The sequence below is a fragment of the Castor canadensis genome, chromosome 12 (genome assembly GCF_047511655.1).
Source record: "Castor canadensis chromosome 12, mCasCan1.hap1v2, whole genome shotgun sequence".
Classification (NCBI taxonomy): domain Eukaryota; kingdom Metazoa; phylum Chordata; class Mammalia; order Rodentia; family Castoridae; genus Castor; species Castor canadensis.
The window spans coordinates 81218131-81244011 of record NC_133397.1 but is presented as its reverse complement, the minus strand read 5'-3'; the positions used below and the strand labels follow the sequence as shown (position 1 = coordinate 81244011).

The 25881-nt window shown below is 38.5% G+C and overlaps 1 protein-coding gene and 1 pseudogene across 1 annotated transcript in view; one reads left to right on the top strand and one right to left on the bottom strand.

Moving 5' to 3' along the window:
* Positions 1–24966, bottom strand: part of LOC109675841 (small ribosomal subunit protein uS5m) — a 37379-nt gene extending 12413 nt beyond the window's left edge. Inside the window, exons 1-10 of the mRNA XM_074050238.1 lie at positions 24727–24966; positions 22391–22471; positions 18487–18621; positions 15159–15284; positions 13018–13251; positions 12172–12206; positions 10620–10710; positions 1695–1741; positions 1034–1091; positions 673–735 (exon numbers count right to left, since the gene is read on the bottom strand). Coding sequence (XP_073906339.1) covers positions 673–735; positions 1034–1091; positions 1695–1741; positions 10620–10710; positions 12172–12206; positions 13018–13251; positions 15159–15284; positions 18487–18621; positions 22391–22471; positions 24727–24784 — 928 coding nt within the window. The 5' untranslated portion in view covers positions 24785–24966. The remainder of the gene's footprint in view (positions 1–672; positions 736–1033; positions 1092–1694; positions 1742–10619; positions 10711–12171; positions 12207–13017; positions 13252–15158; positions 15285–18486; positions 18622–22390; positions 22472–24726) is intronic.
* LOC109680620 (probable ribosome biogenesis protein RLP24 pseudogene) lies at positions 21128–21450 on the top strand (annotated as a pseudogene).
* Positions 24967–25881: the final 915 nt, after the last annotated feature.

Sequence of the window (25881 nt, the reverse complement as noted above, 5' to 3'; positions counted from 1 at the left end):
TTCAGGGTATGATTGATGAAACTGGGTGCGTTGACATTGGGTGCGTATAGATTGATGATTATTATTTCCTTTTGGTCTATTTCCCCTTTTATTAGTATGGAATGTCCTTCTTTATCTCGTTTGATCAATGTAGGTTTGAAATCTACTTTGTCAGAGATAAGTATTGCTACTCCTGCTTGTTTTCGGGGGCCATTGGCTTGGTAAATCTTCTTCCAGCCTTTCATCCTAAGCATATGCTTATTTCTGTCGGTGAGATGAGTCTCCTGTAAGCAACAAATTGTTGGATCTTCTTTTTTAATCCATTTTGTCAAACGGTGTCTTTTGATGGGTGAATTAAGTCCATTAACATTAAGTGTTAGTACTGATAGGTATGTGGTGATTCCTGCCATTTCGTTGTCTTAGTTATTTGAAGGTTTGATTGTGTGTACCTAACTTGATGTTACTCTCTACTGTCTTGCTTTTTCTTATCCTGTGGTTTGGTGCTGCCTGCCTTTTCATGGTTAAGTTGGGTGTCACTTTCTGTGTGCAGGATCCCTTGCAGAATCTTTTGTAATCGTGGCTTTGTGGTTGTTTTGGTGTTTTGTTCAAATAAAGATGAACAAAAATAGAGGAGAAGATGGGATTGCTGTAATTTCTGATCATTATATTCACCAAATGGTAAGAGTTAGTTACCTCTGGGTTGTTTCTTCATCTTGATATGCGTCCTTTTAAATCTTAATGAAATATCATGGAATACTGGAGGGTAAAAACATAAACACAAGAAGGATCAGGCATGTGGCTTTAATGCCTTTGCAAAACCATAAAGCAAGGCATACTACCCCGAACAGACAACAAACAGTGGCAAAGATAAACAAATTTTCATCCCCCTCATTTCACTAACTCCTTAAGAGATTACATTTGTTTCCACATTTCATACATAAGTAAGACTACAATAACAGAGAAACACAATGATACCCAGGGACATAGGCATATTGCCACGCATCCTACAATGGGCGTAACCCTGCAAATTTTAGAAGAAAAGCCCAACACTCACTTGTATGGTCATCATATCGTTCTATGTAATGCAAATAGTGAATTGCTCTGTTTTTTGCCTAAAGAAAAGAAGAGAGCATAATATATTTTCTTAAATCTGCTATTGAACCAGGCATGGCTTGCAATAAAACAAACAAACAAACAAAAAAACCTCATAGAATTTTTTTGTTTTTCTTTCTTTCTTTCTTTTTTGTTTTTTCACACAGGGTCTCACTTGCAATCCTAATGAATGCTGGAACTATAGTTGTGTACCACAACCAGCTTCTTGATGAATTTCAAAAGTGCCTTTTATGAAATATTTTTATTATAAAAAATGTCACCTGTGAAAAAATTTTGGTATATACTTCCAAAAGTTAAGGGCTTATACATAATCACAATATTACTATTATACTTAAATTAACAATTCTATCTTCGAACATTTTGTCAGTATTCAAACTTCTGCAGCTCTCATAATTCAAATAAACAATCACAAGTTTAATAACAGTGATGCAAAAAAAATACACATACTTCTGAAATGACTTTTTATAAGACAAGTAACCTTTGACAGCAAGCCTCATGAGAGGGTTCTGGGATAAATTATTATTTTCTTTGGTTTCCATGGAGTCTTAACACACAGCTTATTATCTTTCACAAAGTGTCAACCAAGGAAAAACTGTACCTACCTTCCTGAAAGCATCTGTCCGATCAGCAGCTTTCCCAATAGCAAAACCTTTAAAAGAAAAGCAAAATTATGAAGAAGAAAATGTCTTTGGCAAACATGCCTCACACCATATTCTCAGTTCTGGCACCCAAAATATTTTATGCACTTGCTTCATGTATCTATTGCCCACAGAAAACCTATCCACAACCAGCAAGCAAGCAGGAGGCTATCCGGATCGCTTGTCTATCTTGGAGACTTCTGAAATTTTTAATGTGAATGTATTTAAGAAACTTAAGATCAAATGCCTAGTATTACCTTTTATAAATCTCTACTAAAATGAAATACACTTGAGGACAATTCCAAGATGGCGGCTAGAGGGAGGAAGCAGAAAGCGTGCCTCCTAAAGTAAAATCTTGGAGAGATGCTGGAGACACACCTTACAGGAAAAACCACGGAGAAGAGGCAAAACTTTGACTCCTCCCCACCTCCAGCCTGTGCATAGCATCTCCACTTCAAGTTAAACCGAGAAACCAGAAGGGCCCCCGGGCCACCGCCAGACACCAGCGCCCAAACTGCTTGGGAAGACACAGACCACAAGGTGAGCTAAGTGGCACACGGTACTGCCACAGACAACCCTGGGCCAGATCAGCATAGCCCCCTGGACAGACTGACCCCCACCCAGGGAAAAAAGAAAAACTGAATAATAAGCAATAACAACATAAAAGACACTTAGCAAAGAGGGTGGGGTGCCCTGAGCACTGAAGCGGGGGGAGGGGAATCCCTTACGGAACTATAAATAAACAAGCCAGTCCAGAGAAGGCAGAAGCGGTGGCACACACTCCAGCAACTAGGAGCAGGAAAGCTTGTGAGAGTGGAGGTGGGAGGAAAACTCCACAGGAGAGGGGGGGGAGGCCCACTTCCCATGTGAACTGTAAATAAACACGCCAGCCTGAGAAAACGGGTGCAGTGTCACCTCCCCCAGTATACTGGAAAGGGGAAAGCTTGTTGCAGCGGATTAGGCATAGGAGAACTCTAAGTAAACAAAGCCTGAGGGGCCAGGTAAGTGTTAAGCTCACTCCTGAGATCTGCATAAATAAAGCCCCCAGCAACAGCAGGCTGACAGCAGCAGGCAGGCAAGCCACAGCCTCAGATAGCCATTCACAGAACTGTCTCCAGACTCTTTTGTTTTCTCTCCCTACCTTTGATGAGACAACAACCGAACTACACCTGTATGCTGAAAAACTTACTGAAACTGTATTGCACTTGAACTTGGGACACTTTGTGGGGTTTTTTTGTTTTGTTTTGTGCTGTTTTGCTTTGTTTTGTGCTGTTTTGTTTTTTTTTAGTTTTTTTCCCCTTTGATGAGACAATGACAGAACTAATTCGGAGACCCCATCTCCAGGATTGGAGGCTGAGGGACAAACACCAAAATTATTAAGACTGAAACTTTATTGCATTTGAACTTGGAGATTTTTTTTTCATTTATTTATTTTTAATTTTAATTTTAATTTTCTTTATTTTCAATCCTCTGTCTCTCTAATGCCTGTTCAGCTTACTGTTGATTATTAGTACACTATCTCCCCCTGTTTATATCTTTGAAACTTTTTTGCTTCTCTGTTTTGTTTTTTCTACTTATTTGTTTTCCCCTTTTTCTTTATCTTCATTGCTTTCCATCTCCTCTCATCCTTCCATTCTAAATATCACCAGTGTTATTATTACAAGCTAAAACAGTACGGGGTCAATAACAACACCAAGGGCAATGATGGGAAGACAGAAAAAACAGGGAAACCAGTTTTCCCACAGCAAAAAATTAGTACGGGAATCAGAGGGAAATGAGGAAAACAAATACTCAGATCCCGACTCCAACAAACTAAAGATAAACTATGACAAAGAACCCAATGAAGCCCACAAGAATAATCTAAAACAAGAAATACTACAGGTACTCAATGAGAATTTTATAGAGATGATACTGGATATGGTCAACCAAAATGTACAGGAGACACTCAAGAAATTCCAAGACAACAAAAATAGAGAATTTGAAAAAGCACAAGAAGAAACAAAAGAAACCATAGAAGCACTGTATAAACACGAAAGTGAAACAAAGAACACAATGAATAAAGAGATAAATGAACTCAGGATAAAAATAGACAACATTAAAGAGGAAATGACCCAGGATATGGAAAACCTCAGAAAAAAGAATGAAACAGAACTGCAAAACAAAATGGAAGGCCAATCCAGCAGAACAGAAAAACAGAAGACAGAATCTCAGGACTCAAAGATGAAATGGTAATTAAAGGAAAAACCAAAGAACTATTAATTAAACAACTCAAGACCTGTGAAAAGAAAATGCAAGAACTCACCGACTCCATCAAAAGACCAAACTTGAAAATCATGGGCATTGAGAAGGAGAAGAGGTACAAGCAAAGGGAATGTGTAATATATTCAACAAAATAATAACAGAAAATTTCCCAAATCCAGAGAAATCTATTCTCGTACAGACACAAGAGGCTTCCAGAACACCAAATATACCAGATCAAAATAGAACTACCCCATGGCATATCATCATTAAAACAACAAGTTCAGAAACTAGGGAAAGAATATTGAAGGCTGTAAGAGAGAAAAAATAAACAACATACAAAGGTAAACCCATCAAAATCACAGCAGACTTCTCAACAGAAACATTAAAAGCAAGAAGTGCTTGGGGTGAGATCTTCCGGGCACTGAATGAAAATAACTTCAACCCCAGGATACTCTACCCAGCTAAACTATCATTCAAAATAGATAGAGCAATAAAAGTCTTCCATGATAAGCAGAAACTAAAACAATATGTGACCACAAAGCCACCACTACAAAAGATTCTTCAAGGGATTCTGCACACAGAAAGTGAAACCCAACATAATCATGAAAGGGCAGGCAGCTCCAAACTACAGCAAAAGAAAAAGCTAGAAAGTAGAGAGTAACCTCAACTCAGGTACACACAATCAAACCTTCAAACAACTAAGATAACTAAATGACAGGAATCACTACATACCTATCAGTACTTAACACTTAATGTTAATGGACTTAATTCCCCCATCAAAAGGCACCATTTGACGAAATGGACTAAAAAGGAAGATCCAACAATTTGTTGCTTACAAGAGACCCATCTCACCTACAGAAATAAGCATAGGCTTCGGATGAAAGGCTGGAAAAAGATTTACCAAGCTGATGGCCCCCGAAAACAGGCAGGAGTAGCAATACTTATCTCTGACAAAGTACACTTCAAACCTACATTGATCAAATGAGATAAAGAAGGACATTCCACACTAATAAAAGGGGAAAAAGACCAAATGGAAATAACAATTATCAATCTATATGCACCCAATGTCAATGCACCCAAAATTTCATCAAACATACCCTGAAGACCTAAAAGCATATATTAATTCCAACACAGTGGTCGTAGGAGACTTTAACACCCCTTATCATCAATACATAGGTCATCCAAACAAAAAATCACTAAAGAAATCCTAGATCTAAAATATACAATAGATCAAATAGACCTACTTGATGTCTACAGAACATTTCATCCAACTTCTACACAACATACATTCTTCTCAGCAGCCCATGGAACCTTCTCCAAAATAGATCATATCCTAGGGCACAAAGCAAGCCTCAGCAAATATAAGAAAACAGAAATTATACCATGCATTGTATCTGATTACAATGCAATAAAACTAGAACTCAACAATAAAAGTAAAGACAAAAAACATGCAAACAGCTGGAAACTGAATAACTCATTTCTTAATGAACAATGGGTCATTGGTGAAATAAAAGAGGAAATTCAAAAGTTCCTGGAAGTCAATGAAAATGAAAACACAACCTACCGGAACCTATGGGACACAGCTAAGGCAGTCCTGACAGGAAAGTTTATAGCCATGAGAGTATATATTAAAAAGACTGAAAGATCCCAAATCAATGATCTCATGATACATCTCAAACTCCTAGAAAAACAAGAACAAGCAAATCCCAAAACAAATAGGAGAGAAGTAATAAAAATAAGAGCTGAAATCAATGAAACAGAAACCAAAAAACCATACAAAGAATTAATGAAACAAAAAGTTGGTTCTTTGAAAAAATAAACAAGATTGACAGACCCCTGGCAAACCTGACTAAAATGAGGAGAGAAAAAACCCAAATTAGTAGAATCAGGAATGTAAAAGGGGAGATAACAACAAACACCATCGAAGTCCAGAAAATCATCAGAGACTACTTCGAAAACCTATATGACAAAGGTGCTAAAAATATACGATAGAGAAAAGACAGCCTCTTCAACAAAAACTGCTGGGAAAACTGGTTAGCAGTCTGCAAAAAACTGAAACTAGATCCATGTATATCACCCTATACCAAGATTAACTCAAAATGGATCAAGGATCTTAATATCAGACCACAAACTCTAAAGTTGATACAGAAAAGAGTAGGAAATACTCTGGAATTAGTAGGTATAGGTAAGAACTTTCTCAATGGAACCCCAGCAGCACAGCAACTAAGAGATAGCATAGATAAATGGGACTTCATAAAACTAAAAAGCTTTTGCTCAACAAAAGAAATGGTCTCTAAACTGAAGAGAACACCCACAGAGTGGGAGAAAATATTTGCCAGCTACACATCAGACAAAGGACTGATAACCAGAATATATAGGGAACTCAAAAATCTAAATTCTCCCAAAATTAATGAACCAATAAAGAAACAGGCAAGTGAAGTAAACAGAACTTTCTCAAAAGAAATTCAAATGGCCAAAAAACACATGAAAAAATGCTCACCATCTCTAGCAATAAAGGAAATGCAAATTAAAACCACACTAAGATTCCACCTCACCCTTGTTAGAATAGCCATCATTAGCAACACCACTAACAACAGGTGTTGGTGAGGACGTGGGGAAAAAGGAACCCTCTTACACTGCTGGTGGGAATGTAAACTAGTACAACCACTCTGGAAAAAAATTTGGAGGCTACTTAAAGAGCTAAACATTGATCTACCATATGATCCAGCAATACCACTCTTGGGGATATACCCAAAAGACTGTGACACAGGTTACTCCAGAGGCACCTGCACACCCATTTTATTGCAGCACTATTCACAATAGCCAAGTTATACCCCACTACTGACGAATGGATTAAGAAACTGTGGTATTTATACACAATGGAATTTCACACAGCCTTGAAGAAGAATGAAATGTTATCATTCACTGGTAAATGGATGGAATTGGAGAACATCATTCTGAGTGAGGTTAGCTTGGCCGAAAAGACCAAAAATCGTATGTTCTCCCTCATATGTGGACATTAGATCAAGGGCAAACACAACAAGGGGACTGGACTTTGATCACATGATAAAAGTGAGAGCACACAAGGGAGGTATGAGTTTTTTAGGTAAGACACCTAAAAAACTAGATAGCATTTGTTGCCCTTAATGCAGAGAAACTAAAGCAGATACTTTAAAGCAACTGAGGTCAATAGGAGAAGGGGACCAGGAACTAGAGAAAAGGTTAGAACAAGAAGAATTAACCTAGAAGGTAACACACATGCACAGGAGGGCAAAATAGTTTCTGCCGGGTATCAAGGGTGTGGGGAGATGAAGGGGGCAGGGGTGGATAAAGGAGGCGGTGGGGGAAGTAGGGAGAAATGACCCAAACATTGTATGCATATATGAATAAAAAAAAAAAGATAAAAGCAAGAGCACACAAGGGAGATATGAGGATAGGTAAGATACCTAAAAAGCGAGATAGCATTTGTTGCCCTCAACACAGAGAAACTAAAGCAGATACCTTAAAAGCAACTGAGGGCAATAGAAGAAGGGGACCAGGAACTAGAGAAAAGGTTAGATCAAGAAGAATTAACCTAGAAGGTAACATACATGCACAGGAAATCAATGTGAGTCAACTCCCTGTATAGTTATCCTTATCTCAACTAGCAAAAACCCTTGGTCCTTCCTATTATTGCTTATATTCTCTCTACAACAAAATTAGAGATAAGGGCAAAATAGTTTCTGCCGGGTATGGAGGGAGTGGGGCGTAAGGGAGGGGGTGGGGGAAGGGGAGAAAAATGACCCAAAAATTGTATGCACATATGAATAAAAGAAAAAAAAAAGCTTTGAACAGTGCCTGCCATATAATGAACATAGCTGTTGATACATATTGGGCCTCTGGAGGCATAGGCTAGAACCTGTTGATTCAACCAACTATGGATTGAAAATATTTTAAAAAATTAAATATAGAATTTTTTCTTGTTGTTACTCTCTAAACAATACAATGTAACAAGTATTTATAGTATTCATGTTGCACTGCATATTATAAGTGATCTAGAGATGATTTAAAGCATGTGGGAGGGTGTGCACGGGTTATGTGCAAACACTGTGCCATTTTGTATGAGGGACTTGAGCAACCTCAGGTTTCGGCATTCATGCAGAGTTCTGGGACCAATATCCCAGAGATACAGAGGGACAACTATATTATTATTAAATAACAATGCATCTCACAGAATTAACAATAATCCAAGGCTGTCAATGAGTGTTATATCCAATAAATATCTTTAAAATCACCAAAAAAAAAAAAAAATACACTCAATTTAAAAAATTAAGTATGCTCTAAATTAATAAGGCAGATGTTTTTAGACAATTTTAGAAATAGATTAAAATAACCAGAGGGGTGGGGGAAAATTACATTGCTCTGAAGTAAAGCCATGCCCAGGAACTGTGAAGTGGAATCTAGATTTCCATTAACCAGGAAATAAAATCAATGGCTTTTTAGTCTGTGGACACTTGAAATAAGGTTCATCAAGTTACAGAAAAACACTTTCATTCTTCACTGCCTCCATTCATTATTGCTTTTGAAGATCATACTACATTTTAAAATTATTCACAGAAAAGCATCATATGTAAACATGAGATATGCAAGATGTCTGAGACAAAGGGACTATGAATTCCAGCTCCTAGTTTAAACAAAACAAATTAAATCATGGAGGTCCTAGAGGAAAGTACAAGTGGCCTTTCTAAGATAAACACAAAACCAGAAGTGATCTAAGACTAATAAATTTCCTACATATTCTATGGAAACTTCAAAGAGATAAAGTCAATTTAACTGAGAATTCTAATAAAATTGCCCAAAGATAAAATAAAGTACTTCAAAATATTAAAAAAAGAATTTGCTATACAGAGGCTTATAACTTTTATGGATTTAAAATTTCTCTGTGAAAAAAAATAAAAACTAAGTCAAAATGTCTGTTAGACAAAGGGCTGATTTGTCTTTAACTTATAAAGGGCTAATACCTATCAGCAAGAAAAAGAAGTCACCCAATTAAAAAATGCACAAAGTGCATGAACTGATAGATCTCAAAGAGGAAATAACAATGGCCAACAAGCATTTAAAATGGCATCCACACTCTCAAAATTAAAGAAATTGCAAATCAAAACTAAGAAACTGGCTTCACATATCGTACTGACAACCAGTAAAGTTTGGTAACACCCAGGGTGAGGGCGAAGATGTGATGGTACATAGGAACATAAACTGATGCAGTCTTTCAGGACCACAGTACTTATCAAAATGCAAAAGTACTGGGGCAGTAATCTCACTGTAAGAAATCTCCCCGTAGCTGTACTGCAGAAGTACAACAAAGCTACCTGCACACGAAGTTGACTGTTTTTATTAGTAGTAAAACTTTGGAATCAACATAAATATTTAGCAATAAGGAAAAGGTTAGAAAAATTACATTCGTCCGTACTATAGAACACCACGTAACCAGTACAAAGAATGAAGGGAAATCTGTTTACACTAATACAAGATATCTGAGTGTAACACTAAGCAAGAAAAGGAGGTGCAAGCTCCTGGCTCTAACATGTTCCCTTTCTTAAGTGTTTGTTTTAAAAAGATAAAGGGTGATAACACAAAATTTCTGAAGTTACTGTTAAAAGTGGTTTCTTATAGCAACAGGCTATCTGTATTAGTTTTGCTGTGGAAGTGTCAATATGTGTTAGCTAGCAGTTTTCCAGTTTTTCTTTCCTTCAAACTGCATATAGACATTTAGAAAACAGGTGTTTACCACAGATGCTTTGCAGAAAAGTATAAAGATCATTTAAATAACTGGCAAACCTAACTGGAGTAAACACTATTAACCTTTTCAGTGTACAGACCTCTAGTCTCTTTGTATATAAACCTAACTTTGGGGATAGGAGTGGTGATACATGCCTGTAATCTCAATTACTGGGGAAGCAGAGAGTGGGAGAATTGTGGTTCATTGTCAGCAAAGGCAAAAAGTCAGCAAGACTCCATCTCAACCAAAAGCTGGGTACAGTGGTGCATGCCTGGGATTCCAGGCATGCAAGGAGGCATAGGTAGGTAGGTGGGTTGTAGCTCAAGGCTGGCCCTGGACAAAAATGCAAGATCCTATGTGAAAAATGACTAAAGCAAAAATGGGGTGGGGGGAGTGGTTCAAGGCTATCTAGCAAGCATGAGGCCCTGAGTTCAAACGCCAGTACCACAAAAAACAAACAAACAAAAAAAATTTAACTTTATATCATATTACATAGCTTTTTTTAGTATTACTGTGCAATTTTTCATAATTATTTAATGGCTAGAGAATCTTACGTTGTATAACTATGCTGTTTTTGGAACCAAGGCCCTATTGGACATGTGGTGTGTGTCCCTCTAGTTTTTCATTGTACATAATATAGCAGTGTCATAAGGTTTTTAAAATATCCACTGTCCTCCACGGAAAAAACAGACTTAAGAAGAGGAACAGCTAGTCTTTCTTTTTCTCTCTAAGGGGCTTCATGGGTTTACCTACCAGCAGATTTATAACCCCAAACTACTGAAAGGCTTAACCAACAGTAAAGGTCAGGCAGCAGCTTGGTCGCTCAGGGCCAGGCTTGGCCTCCACCCATCCACCACCACTACCATGTGGTATCACATCCAATTTACCTGCAGCTCCTTTTCCATTCCCCACAGCGACCAGGACACGGACTGATTTCTTTCTTCCCTCTTTCGCTGTCATATTGAAGACATTTCTTACCTAAAAGACAAAATGTCTCATCAATAATACATGTAAAGAAAACTCTGAAGTACGGCACTAGAGGGATCTGCCTAGCTCATTCATTCACACGCATGGTACTCTCCCCCTCCCACTCCCATTCTGCAAGCACAAACAACAAGCTGCCTCCCCCCAAAAAAAAACTTCCTCTGGACTGTTTCTTCAAGATGAGAGCAGAAACCAGCTTTCCCTTCCTGTTTCAAAGGGTTAGTAGATGATGTTTAAAGGAATTTGAAACTATACAAGTCAGCATAGCCTATTGTAATGAATGCACCACAAGAAAGAAAAAAGTTGTGAACTAAACTGAAATGGTTTATTACTGATTTAAGATATATTCCAACATCAGAGATGCTAAAATGTCTTAGAGATGATAGGGTGCAGCACATGGAAATAATTGCACAAGACTGGATCTCTATGTTGAGGAGTAAGCTTAATGGAGAATGAAAATTTGGAAATACCTGCTTTTTGTGAACTATAGGAAAATCTGTAGGTATGGTTTTTGGTTTTGGCCTATTTAAAAGGCCAAGAACTATGAAACTGTTAACTAAACTGCTTGGTGGCAGCTGCCTCTCTGGCTCATGGTGCCCCTTTTCTGTAAAAATTAAATTAAAGGAAAAAGGAGGTTGAGTCCATTCTTGTGGATAATCTTATAGAAAACAACCTACATACATGAGAGTTTTTCAAAAGGGATTGGCTTTGAAAAACATACACTAGGATACCAACCTAAAAACTTGTAAATATATTTTAAATTCTGTGATCGATAGAAGAAATAATACACATACTCAGAGAGGGTCCAACACAAATGCAATAAATGATATCCCATACACTGTTAAATAGATTAATTATGCAGCACCAGCTCAAAGGGAGGTTGACCACTTTAGAGAATGTCCTGGAAAGAGTGGCTAAAGTTTACTTGAGATGGGCTTCAGTTCCAAGGGCTGTGAGCAGCTCAGAGACCATTTTCTCATCAAAACTGGACATTCATCTTCACCCCGAGCTTTTATCCCTCCCCCTTCTCTGCCCATCTCTGCTCCATGAATTGAGTGCTATCCACATACAATAGCTTTATAATTCAATAACAGATTGCTAATCTACTTTAGTCTTAGGAAGGAGAAAATTTAAATATAATCACCAAATTCTACTAACTGTACCACTGAAGTTGCCATTTTGAGATAGGGTCCCCTTATGTTGCCCAGGCTGGCCTCAAACTCCCAATCCCACTGCCTTGGCCTCCCAAGCTGGGATTACAAGCATATACCACAAGACCCAGCTCTCAAGTAACTGAATTTAAAGTTCCATTATGTCCTTATCCAGATCAGCTCTCCCCCTGAGAAACTGCCATGCATCAAACACTTTTCCTCTCAGTTCCTCCTGACCTAGCCCCACCCCATCCACTCCAACTGCTCCAAAGGCCTAAATGGATATTTAATTCATCATGCCTACCTCAAGTATCCTGGTATCAAAGTCATCGTATGTTTCTAGGAGAAAAGAAACAGGCATATGGATGAATGTGCTTGTACTACTAATGGATGAAAGCATTCTTCTACACATAGGCACTATCAGAGTTTTAAAAGAGAAAATCTTAGGTCTTTCAGTCCCACTCTCAGAGCCATGCTCTTGTCTACCATCATGAACAGAAACTGCTCTGCCACTGAATTCATAAACCCTGTCTCTTATTCTTTTCAGCAGCTATTACACAATGGCCCCCAGGGCAATGGTTCCTGAAGCTCCCCATATCTCCAGACCCTTGGATCAGTATTTTCCTTTCTAGTCCCTCCCATCTTCACAGCCTCTAACTTGACCAAGACACCAAAACCCATCATTTCTACCAGATCTTGCACATGTCCCCAACTCCTTTACCTGTTGTCTCTTCCCCACACTCCCGGGCCCAATTTGGTGCAGCGATCTGTTCACACCCAGCCTACTGGGCACTGCTGGAAAAAGTCAAGCACAGCCCACACTTAGCCACTCAAAATTCAGCTTCCAATTCCATCAGGGATTCCCTGCTGTTTGGTGGCCTTCTATGTTTTTAGTTTGGTGTCTCTCTGCTCACTATAGCAGCCATTTTTCAAACACTCTCCATGTTACTTTTTTTTTTAACTTTTTATTATAGGAAATTTCATCCTGTTGGAGAAACAGCTCTTAGTATGGGTCTCTAATGTTCCATAAAAAATAGATTGGATAATAATATGATAAGTTATTCAAACATGTGCAAATCCTTTTTTTGAAAAAGACCATCTAAGCAGACAAAACTAATTTCAAAAAGGCAAACAAAATCAAGACTGCTACCTCCATTGGGACCAGGGTCAGGGGCGCCCAGACTAATGCCTCCCCACGTGTTTCCGCTCCATCCTCGTTCTCGTTTTACTTTCATCTTCCTCTTCCGGTCCCACTCTTCCCTCTGCTGGAACATGTCAGCCTCTACCTTCTCCTGTTCTTCCTTGCTTCTTTGGGCAATGGTCTGCACTGCTCCATTTTTCATAAGAGGGATATTCAATCCAGGCCACAGGAAACCAGATCGCCCTGAAGTTTTAAAAATACAAGTAATAAATCTTAAAAAGCATTAACTTTTCAAGTGTTAAAAGGCCTAGCAATGCATGAACAGATAACAATACACTGTTGGTGGGAGTTGAAGTTAATATGATCACTTGGAAGGTCATTCTGCATTATCAAAATTTTAAATATATCTACCCTACAGACTAGCAATTCCAGTTCACACTACTACCTAAAGAAACACTCATGTATAGATACAAGGAATAGGTGTGCCTGAACAAGAATATCCACTGAAATGTTATCTATAAAGGTGAAAAATGCAAGCAACCTAAATGCCAAATAGTAAGTAGAATGGTTACATGAACTATGGCATATCCAACATAGGCCATATTCTGCATGAAATTAAAATAATAAGGTCACTGTCTAGGTTCTGATGTGGACTAATTTCCAAGACCTATTATTGAGTGAAAAAAGTTAGCTGGAAGACAGAATGCAGCATATGGTATAACCTAATTATCTTTAGAAAGAATATACCTTGTATGCACATATGAATAATAAAACAATAAAAAAAAAAAAGAAAGAATATATTTCTTTTAGGGCATTTATACAAAAGCATAAAAAAAAAATCTGAGAGAAACACTAAATGAGAGCAATAGTTTCCCTCAGGGGAGGCAGTGGAACTAGGGATGATGGAAAGGGCATCAAGTGGGCTTTTGGCTCTCTGTACAATCCTTGCACTTTTTTTCTGAGAAGGTATACACATGATTCTTACAATTTAAAAATAAATGTTAGCCAAGCATGATGGCGTATGCCTGTAGTCCCAGCTACAAAGGAGGCTAAGGCAGGAGGATCACTTGAGCCCACAAGTTTGAGACAGCCTAGGCAACACAGCAAGGCCCTGTCTCAAAAAAGAAAACAAAACTAACAAAAATAAAATAAGACACAGATAACTCATAAAGAAAACTATACAATTAGGCATGCAACACTATAGAATCCAGTGCAAAGTTTTCTTTAGTCTGGAAATGAGCTAGTTTGAACACACTAGACTATTTTTATTCTTCAAAAAGTAAAGTATAAATAATCATATTCTAGGGGTCAGCAAATGAAGGCCCAGAGGCCAAATTTAGCCCATGATTTGTTTTTGTAAATTAAGTTTTATTAAGAAACAGTATGCCGGTTAGATCAAAAAGAATTAACCTAGAAGGTAACACCCACGCACAGGAAATCAATGTGAGTCAATGCCCTGTATAGCTATCCTTATCTCAACCAGCAAAAACCCTTGTTCCTTCCTATTATTGCTTATACTCTCTCTACAACAAAATTAGAAATAAGGGCAAAATAGTTTCTGCTGGGTATTGAGGCGGGGGGAGAGGGAGGGGGCGGAGTGGGTGGTAAGGGAGGGGGTGGGAGCAGGGGGGAGAAATGAACCAAGCCTTGTATGCACATATGAATAATAAAAGAAAAATGAAAAAAAAAAAAAAAAGAAACAGTATGCCCATTCAATTATGCACTGTCTACATCTGTGTTACAATAGCAGAGTTGAGTAGTTATAACAAGACCTATGGCTCACAAAGTCAAAAACTGTTACCATCTTCTCTTTACAGAGGAAATCTGCCAGCTGTCCACTTATTCTGTCTTTCTATCACTGAGATGTAAACTCTTGGAGCTCAGGGACTGTCACAAGATACACAGGGATACTTGATGTGTGCTAAACGAACAACTGAATGAATGAATCCCGTTCTCCAGGATTGTCCTGCTCCAGTGTCCTGTAGCAATGAGTAGGCCATTCAGTTGGACTCAGAAACCATGAATCCCAGTGCAATCCCCGAAATTCATGAGAATTGTTTAATGCTTCCAGTTTGTAAAATGTCCATAAAATCTGGGAAAAAAAGTTTTAAATTTTAAAGCACATTAGCTGTTTTTATAAGTAAGTTTACCTTCACCAATGATCTGCCCTCTGTTCAAATCCTTTTTTCTCTTTTTCTTAGATCTTTTGCCTCTTCCTTTTCTTGCTCCAGCACCAGTCTCTGCTAAAGCACCTTTCCATAGCTCATCTGCTGTCACTGTAATGAAACAGGTTTTTTTTAATTCTGTACTTTTTGAGCAATGAGCTACAGTCTCCTATTGAATAAAAACAGCCAGAAGAAGCCAGCTTCACCAGCACCACTGAGGCAATGCAATCAAAATAAATTCATTTCTTTGTACATATCACATGGTTACAGTTGGAAAGTCCAAGAGGAAACAATTCTATTACTTTCCCCCACAAATGACAGTCAACATTTAAATTCCAGTTACTTACCAGAAGGCTTGCTTCCCTGAAACTTGATCAACTATGATTTAGGACTTTTCCAGTCCTTTTGCCTCTGTGATAACCACTGAGATCATCAATAACTATCCTACAGAATTCTTAGTCCAAACAAGAATCAATATTTCAGTCTAAACCCATAAATCTTAAAAATAAAGATACTCTCTGCCAGTGCCTTATTTCCTTCAAAATGAGATGTTCAAATTAATTTTTAACTCCAGTTAAAGTCTAACCAATACATAGGAAAGAATGAGCATTTAGGTGTACGGGTGTACGCATGTATGTGCCTTAATTCTTGTGTCTTTTTAATCTATTATCACACTGTGAATTTCTAATATTCCCAACCCTGTTTCTATCATGCATTTCAAGCAATATTTTTACCTCTGAACTTGCAGAATATTTACAATTCTTTACTCTTGATCATTACTAGATTTTATTGGTATCGCCACATTACTTATTGGACTTAAATTCTGCCTTTCTATGAACTTCTAGCCTTTCAGAGTATCGTCATTTTATAACCAGATTTTATTCCATTACCAACTCATCTAATAATCAGAGCCACACAAATGTTACCCTAGTTAAAGATATATTATATGTATATTTATATACATGAAATACAAAACATATTCTGGAAGACAACTAAGTACCTGTATTCAATTTTAAAAGTTCTACCTGCTTGTTTCCAAAAAGACCTTATCTCTTAGGTCAACATAGAAATACATATTACCTCCCTAGAGAAGAACATGGAAAAGGATATATATTTTGGATTTATAATATTTTTAAATGCTTTGCATGGATGTAGTATCCCATTTCCCACACACACATATTACAATTAATCTTTGTAAGTAATACTGAAAAATGTGAGATTTTCACAGGCTGCTTTGCACATTACTGATGGGAACAAAGGATTAAGTTCAAATTGTAGACCGACCCCCACCACTAATTCACATAAAAGGAACACAGGTTCAAAATTAAGGACCAACTTCAAATTGAACTCTAAGGATTTGATTGCTTTCCCTTACTACTTAAGTTCACTTATAATGGAGGCACACTAACAGTCTAATCAATTATAGTTTTCCTTAGAATCAGAATCAGTAAATCACCCAATAACACTAAAAGGGAGGGGCTGGCAGAGTGATTCAAGTGGCAGAGCACCTGCCTAGCAAGCATGAGGCTGAGTTCAAGACCCAGTACTAGCAAAAAAAAGACTAAAAGGGAATCAATTTTACAAGAAACCTGACACTAAGACAAAAAGTATAAAACTGAATTTTTTTTTACAAATTTTAACAAAAATAAAATTTTTAACTACATTTGAAAGAGATAGCAAAGTATGTCAACTTTTAAAGGCCATTGTGCTACTAAAATGTGCTTAATTTTTTTACATTATAAGATACTTATTTTTTTAAAATATGAAAGACAGACAAAATAAACTTAATTGTAATCCCATGGTCACTGTTAGATGAATATGAACTGTCTTTTTCTTTATATGTGTATGCTTATCTAAGTGTATCTATTTTAAACAAAATTAAAATTATACCTTATACACAATTTTGTTTGCCTGTTACACTGTGAACTTTTCCCCACATTCTTTTTCTTTTTAATTGTTGTACTGGGGGTACATTTACATGTGACATTTACAAAAGTTACGATATATCATAGTTCACCCCTTCCATATTCTTAAATATTATTCATGGCATGGTTTTCTAATGGCTACCATTGAATTAAGTTATTTTAATAGCGACTTTAAGGGCTGGAGGTATGGCTCAAGCAGAAGTGCTCCTGCTTTGCAAGTGTGAGGCCCTGACTTCAAACCCCAGCACTACAAAAAGAAAAAGAAAGTTGTAATAGCAACTTTACCATTTTAACATCAAGTTTAACATTCTAATTTACCTAAAAGGCTATTGAGAATAGAATTACTATTATTTCAGCTTTTTGTCATCTTCTGGAAGAGAAGTTAGGTTTATAAATACATTTGATAACAATCAGTATACAATAAGGTTTACATTTTATACACACACACAATCAACTACACTGTCCAATTTAATATATTGAGTTCTCTCTTAATCATGCCAACTAACATTGCTTACTAACTTGGATCAAAGACTTTAAGTGGGGTCCCACTATGGCAGGGGGTAGATTTAACAAGTATAATGGTAAAAACTCTTAGAAAATCTTGAATTTTGAGCAGGTGTTTTGTTATTATTGTTTAGTTGTTTTCTTTTTTTCTTGGAGATCTAGAAAACCAAAGACTAAACCAGGTTTGGTGGTGCATGTCTATAATCTCAGTGCTTGGGAGGCTGAGACAGATCATAAGTCTGGAGCCAGGATGAATGGAGGAAATTAAGGTAAGGGTATATGGTTGATGGACTTCATGGAACAAAGAAAACTCTTGCAATTGCTTTAAATGAGATGGGGAGGGGGTCAAGGGGGAGAGACAGTAGGGGTGATCTAACAAATGTACAATATAAGCCTATTTGAATCACCACAATGAATCCCCCTGTACAATGAATATGTCCTAATTTAAAAATAAAAAAAAGTGTCCCTTCGATAGCTCAGCTGGTAGAGCGGAGGACTGTAGCTGATATCCTAAAAATAAAAAAAAAAGTTTGAAGCCAGCATGGGCTACACATTGCGACTGTGTCTCAAAAAGAAGCAAAAACAAACAACAAAAAATCCAAGTAAATTAAAGACTATTTCCTGTTAAAACAGCAAACTATGCTAGTTTCAACTGAGTTTGACCCACTGGAGAGAACTAAAGCAAACTAGTGCTCTCCAAAATACAAATACAACTGGAAGCATGTGAGATAATCCTAGAAGGTACATCAAGGAACATTTTTACTTTAACAGAACATCATAAGCCAGCACTAAAATGTTAATTCATTTAAGAAAGAATTTAAACACAAAAGCATCTTTTAATTTCCTGTTTCATTAAGTGAGAAATTTGTGGCTGTTCTACATACATTTAGTGAAGAAACTGTAGGGTCTATACTGCTGGCCCAAGCTTCTGGGAGAAGAAATACAGCAGTGTGTCTGCACAGCATGGCTCAAGCTGGTGAAATGATGGTTTTCTCTGGTTCCCCATGACAACAAAGCACCTACAAGCAGATGAAATAAAACTTTTGAGTTAGATGCTCATGGTAGTTCAGTGCTGGTGGCTCACAGCTATAATCCTAACTACTTGGGAAGCAGCGACTGGAAAAATCGCAGTTGGAAGCAAGCCCAGACAAAAAGTTCGAGAGATCCCATCTCAACCATTAAAAAAAGCTGAGGACTTCAACTATCATTCCAAATCCCATTATGCTAGATACATTTTAGCTTTTCTCATAACTACCTTAATCTTCAATAAAACATCTTAATATTAATATTTAATATTAAGATAGTTAATCCTGAACTACTTGGAACTATGATCTTTGATTTAATTCAAGAAGTATAAAAACCCACTATTGATTTTTAATTCTCTTATCTTTTTTGAAAGATTAAAGTATGATTCATAGCTAATAATGTTCTAGCCTGACAATACAATTGTCAAAAGCAGGAAGGAACTGGCTTTACAAATAGACACTTTTAAACTCAGTTGCTACTACTGACTGTGTTCACAGTGTGTTGTAACGTCACTTTTAAGAGAGACGGCAGCAGCTTGTGCTAAACCACAATCTGAAGCTCAGTCATAGATTATTGCCCACAATTTCCAATTATGCTCTGATTCTTTGAATTTTGATTAATTTCAAACCACGAAATCCCAGTCTCAGGAAACAATCACCCTGAAGCCCAAAGTGGACCAAGCCCAGGAAGCTCCCTTAGGTGGGCCTCCTCAAAGACAGTCTTCCTGGCAAGGTTTCATTGAACCATTTTTACCATGAAGAACTTCTTCTTTCTAATTTAAGTTCCTTCTGTTAGATCAAACTGGCTGATTAGTGACATGTCTGAGAAAAAAAAATTACTATGTTTATGGGAAAATCTATTGGAGCACTTAGAAAAATGTACTGACGTACTAAGGAAGCACACAATATTTTAAAACACAATTATTAATTCTGGGAAAAAGAAGCTGGGCATGGTGGTACACACCTATAGTCCCAGCTATTCAGGAGGCTGACGCAGGACAGCTTGAGCCTAGGAATTCAAGATCAGCCTGAGCAATAATGAGATACTGTCTCAAAAGTCAAAACGAAAGAAAAAAAGAACTGGCAAAGTGGCTCAAGTATGAGAGTGCCTGCCTAGTAAGTGTGAGACTCTGAGTTCAAACCCCAATACTGCCAAATTAGTTAAGTAATTAATTTTTTAAAAAGAAAAGAGAATTGGGAGGAAAAAGGAAATTTTAGTAATAGAACACTACCTAGCTCATGTGTGAACATATACATAATCTTAATAATGAAAACACTGCCAAGAAAGTCAATCAAAATTGTCCTTATAACTATGCTGGGAGAAAGTAGGAATATAATGTGACACCTAAACCATCAATTAGCATAACAATGTTGATAAAAGAACAACCGACACAGCTTATATAGAAATATAAACAGAAAGGTGGAAGAATTCGAGGTGTCACTATACAACGGGTAGAAGTAGGAAACGGAACTGACTTTTAAGCTATAAACCTTTTAGCACCCTTGCACGTTCAATATTGTAAGAAACAACACTACAATTCAAGACAGGGACTACTCTCCCTATTTTTTGTTTATACTTGGCTGCAAAGGTAGGAAGTGGTAGAACAGAGGCTCCTGCTGTCATTGCAACAGTTAGCCTCTTTCCCTGGAGCCTTCTAACCCTTCGGCTATGACACCCCTTTTCTGGCACTCTTCACAGAAGCCTTTTCTAGACCCTGCATCAGCTCAGGCTGGAGACACTGCTTGTTTCACTGTAAAAGCAGAGTCAGTCATTTATGAATGAATGAATCAATCAACAAACCAACAAGTGAACAGATAAATAAAGGGAAGAAACCAGTTCTGCCAGACTCCTCTGCAGGACCTCCTAAGCAAGACATCTTACAGGCGGGGTTAACAAGAGGAAAGGGACTAACATGAACAGGAAACGGCAGCATTCAAGTTAGAAACTCAAGGTCACAATGAGATTCCAATTCTGCCCCACATGGTCCACACAGAAAGGCAAGACATAACTGACCACAGACACCACATGGGTACAGCAAAGTTTGCCTTCTGTCCTTCCTAAAGAGTGATTGAAGAGAAGGCCCTGCACTGTATCAGTGGGAGGTCTGTGTTATATGAAGAGGTCTCACAGAGTATCCAGAGAACTCGGGTCCCAGTCCTGTCATGACTGGCTCTGTATCCTGAGAAAGTCACTTAGCCTCTCAGACCCACTTTATCATCTATAAAAACGTAATAACCTTCTCATAAACACTGCATGAGATGCCTCTAATCCTAGCACTCAGGAGACTGAGATAGGAGGAGGAGAGCCTGGGCTACATAGCAAGACCCCACCTCAAACCAACCACCCACCCAAAAAAACCTTGTATGAGGATTCACTAGGATAACTTGCTTTAAGGCTACTACACAATAACTATGCAATAAATGGTAGGAATTTACATAAAAAGTCTGAGAAAGCTCTCAAGTCTGGTGTTTGGTAGGTGGGGTCCCACCTGGGTTCAACATGCGAATCAAGAAGTGTTATTTCTGTCCAGGGCCCATCTACCCAGGCCACAGCATGATGTTCATCCATGATTACAAAGTTTTCAGAGTCTGTAAATCCAAGTGTCACAAAAACTTTAAGCCAAGCTAAATTTAGAATGAACATATCGAAGAAAAATAAACAGCTACAGAAAGTTCAGGACATTAAAGAAGTTAAGCAAAACATCCATCTTATCCGGGCCCCTCTTGCCAGGCAAAGGAAAGCAGCTCAAAGAAAAAATGGTACAGCAGTTACAACAGGATGTGAACATGGAGGATATTTTCCAGAAATCTCACTGTCTATAGCCATTTGTATATAAGTTCGAAAATCTGTGAAGACTTAGAACTTCTAAATTATTGACTTGTTACATAAATTCACTTGAATGAAAGGCAATTAAAAATACTTTTCTCCTACACTGCTGCCTGCAAAACATCAGATCATGGATGTCAGGCTGCATCTCAGATTTCATCTCTCTTCACTGGTAGATGTGCTCATGTAAATCTCAAAAATTCTCTGTGTGAATACAGAAGTGAATTGTGGACATAAAATGATCATACCATTTGCGTAATAGTACCAGGCAACACTTACGTGGTAAGTTACTACAGAATTTCATGGCTAGTGACATAAAGTTTTCTTTGCGGTAAAACACTCCTTTTATTAATATTATAGAAGGGGGATATAACAAGGAACTAAAAGTTTATATGACAAGCTCAGTGTCTTTTATTCTGACTTCAGTGTTTTTATTTATTAGCTTCTTAGAAGAACATGATGGCTTCATATAGTGAGGCCAAATTATGCTGGGTTGTTTGACCTGGTTTACCTGTTCTGACAGGTAATTGTGGATGTTGAGAGAGATGAGTTAAATAATCTTTGTCTGAAATGGCACTGTATTTTTTCTGCTTTGGAAAGTACTCAGTTCTAACTTGTGATTATTGATAGAGCAAGCCTTTCTTTCTTCCTTTCCCACTACCCTACTTTCCCAGCCTAGCAGAAGAATCTCAGTGCTTTTTAATGTTTATCGTGTGGTTTTCTTTAAAAAGCTCCTAGCTGATTTCAGAAAATAGAAATTATAACTAGAATATCTGTTCATTATTTATACATAAAACCATTTCTAAAGTTAAAAAAAAGTCTGAAAAATACTCGACTGTATACATTTCTATTGTAAAGAAAACCATTTAATTTTTTCTTAAACTATAGAAACTATTCTAACATTAAATCTTATGAGAAAAGGTATATGAGTCTCACCATTGCCAAGGACAGGCTTCAATGTCAAAATGGAAGCAGCTGGAAAGGTATTTAGAGAAAACTGTCTAGACCAGAAATGACCTGCAAATTAAAAAAAGAAAATTAAAGATGCATTTCTGCATGAGAAGGAACATTTTTAGTTGTAATACCCACAGAATACTAATATCTATAGATTAAAAGAACTAAGACAAGTGAGTAATTCCTGGGCTCCATTATCACTTGCCAAGTAGCTGACATTATACCTTACCTCTCCCTTCTTCTTCACCCTCATATCCATCCAGTTACTACACCTTATAGTCTCCTCAAAAATCAATCTACTGCCAACTGTACCCTCTGCTCTGATCTTGCTGGACCTTCTTTAGTAAGGCCTATCATTACTCAGCCACAGGCTAACATCAATCTCCTAATAGGTCCCCAATCTCTCTCTCCCCTCCTTTATAAAATAGCAGGGTTAGGCTGGGTGCCAGAGACTCATACCTGTAATCCTAGCTACTTGGGAAGATGAGACCATGAGGATCACAGTTCAAGGCCAGCCCAGGCAAATAGTTCATGAGACCCCATCTCTAAAATAACCAGAGCAAAATGGAGTAGAGGCATGGCTCAAGTGGTAAAGCACCTGCTTTGCCAACACAAAGCCCTGAGTTCAAACCCCAGTCCCACCAAAAACATAAAAATAAAAAAACTAAAATAGCAGATTTAGTCACTTCACACCCTGGCTTTTCTTTCTCTGGCTACCTACTGCCTGCAGAACAAAGTAAAGCAGTCTCATGCTGCCCCTCTCCCTTCCACTCTCCTCTAACCACGCCAGATTTGTAGTCAGTGGTGATCTCACCCTGCTCTGGTACACTTATGTGTCTACACCAGATTTTGTTGACACATCAGCGCTTGGTGAAGCCTCCCTTGTTTGATACTCCAGCATAGGCTCTGATAGCACTTATGAGCAACTCATATTTGACAAGAGTGCCAAGACCACTCAATGGAGAAAGAATAATGTTTTTTTTTAACAAATAATGCTAGGACAACTAGATATCAACACCCAAAAGAATGAAGGTGAAACCCTACCTCACACAAAATATAAAAATTAACTCAATACGAGCCAAAAACCTGAAGATGAGTGCCCAAACTATAAAACCCTTAAAAGAAAAGATAGGGGTAAATTATCATGACCTTGGATTTAGCATTGGTTTCTTAGACATGACACCAAAAGCACAAGTAACAACCAGAAAAAGATCGATAAATATAAAATAAATGTTTAAAATGTGTGTGCTTCAGGGCTCCAGATGTAACTCAATGGTAAAATACTTGCTTAGCATGGACAAAGCCCTGGGATCAATTCTCATCACTGCAAAAACAAAAACAAGGGGTTGGAGGTGTAGTTCAGTGGTAGAGCACTTATCTAGCATTTGCAAGGTCCTCGGTTTGATCCCCAGTATAGGGATTTAAAAACGAAACAAAACAAAAAAACTATCAAGAAAGTTAAGCAACACACAGAATGACAAAATTTTTTGTAAATCATATATCTGGTAAGACTTATATCTAGAAAATGTACAATAATAAAGACAATCCAACTTAAAAATGGATTTGAGGATATGATCACAACACAGACAAAAGCAGGTTTTCCGCCAAAGGACTTCAAATCAAATTTTGCAGCAAAAATAGTTACAAAAGCAAACTTTTCGGTTTTTAGGGGGTCTCTGGATTTCAAAATTACAAATGCTGAACTACGGACTTACAATAAAATAGAGAAGGTAATCAATCGCGGAGCCTCAACGATGAGCTAGAGCACAGCTGGCTGCCCTCCGGGGCTGCACACAGCTAAGGGGTGGAAGAGACTTCAGTAGTAAATGTACACCCTGACCTTCGAATCATCGGTCTTGGCAGTAAAGGGCACCGATCCGCCCGGAATGTAAACTGGCTGTTGCTAATCCTATTCCGCCCCAGTTGGAAAGAGACCCTTTCCCTGTCGAGCTTCTCTGGGGACCCTGAGCCTCCAACTGAGAGTTGACATTTTATATATATATATAACTGGAACATATTATATATTTACATATTTTTTCCAGTTCCAGCCACTCTTCGCCCAGGATGCAGAAGCGGTTTCATGAACTGAAAAGGACCTTACTGAATGGCGTCCAATTCACTCACTTTAAGTCACTGGCCCCAGCCACCCAGAGAGGGAGAAAACGCGCGCAAGATCATACAACCAGCCTGGACATAAGGGGAGACCGGCGTGAGGGGGCCAGAGGACGCAGCTTCTAGCCTCCCTCCGCCCGGTCTTCCGCAGACCCCGGGAAAGCCCCTCACTCCCGCGCACTCAGCGTCGGGGTTCCAGCTCTCACCCGCCCGCACGCCGCACAGGGAAGGAAGGTAGCCTGCAGCGCGTGCGGCCGCAGCCATGCTGTAGCCGGAGCTGCGCCGCCGCCTTCCTCGGGGGCAGCCTTCCCAACGCCTGCCGCTACCGTCCCTCGTCAAACAACCCGCCTCAGTCCGCGGCTAATGCCCGAGACTCAAGGGCCACGCCGCAGCGCCGGCGGGCGTGAAGAAGTTTCCCGGCGAGCCACAAGCTAAGCTGAGTCAGGCTCGCCGCGGACAGCCCCCAATGGGGGGTGGGGTCCTCATGGAAGGACCCTTGGGCGGGGCTTGGACAGGCTTGGGCGGGGCTAGCTCACGCTGTTCAGGCGCTGAGAAGGCGGCAGTCAGAAGAACACAGCGGCTGGTGCTGTGGACTCTACCGAGGTGCTGACCAGCACGTAAAGTCCTAAGTGATAGGAGGATCCGAGGGGTGAATAAGGCTAAGTGTAAAAGGTTCATACCAGCAAAGTTTTGAAGTTTATTACATTAAGCATTTAGATTACCTTGGTCTTCATACGTGTTAGTGTATTCATTTTAATTCTACCCTTTGGTCACACACCTGTCCCAGCCCTAGGCTATGGTTTTTTACCCACCTGGGGCATAGCTTTTACCATCCATGGTTGTGCAAATGATTCACACACCTTCAACTAGAAGGAAGAACAGCACTGTCCTCTGGTAAGAGGCTAGGAATCCCGCTCAGATTCCTCCGATTTACAAAAGTATAAAAATTTTCAAACAAGATAAGTAAATATACTGACAAACTAGAGACAAAGATCAAGACTTGCTTCATTTCTCTTTTTTCCTCTTTCTTTGCTGAAGTAGACAAACTGTTTCCTACTTATTTCATGATGCATCTCATTTTCAATAGATTTTTGACATCTCAAATTGGCTAAATTAAGAGAGTGATTACACCCACTTATCAAGCCAACTGCTTCAGGATGGTTGGCAGCGCAGTAAGACCAATAAATCTCATGAGCTGGGCTCATGGTCACACTTTATTTTCTGTGGAGTGAGTCATTAAGACTGAAGCTAGCAGGATAGAATATGGTTAACGAATATGGTTAATGATGGCATTTTGTAAATTTGTGAATAGTTATCTTGGCAGAATCGTTGCGAACAGGACTAGCAAATCCATATCCAAA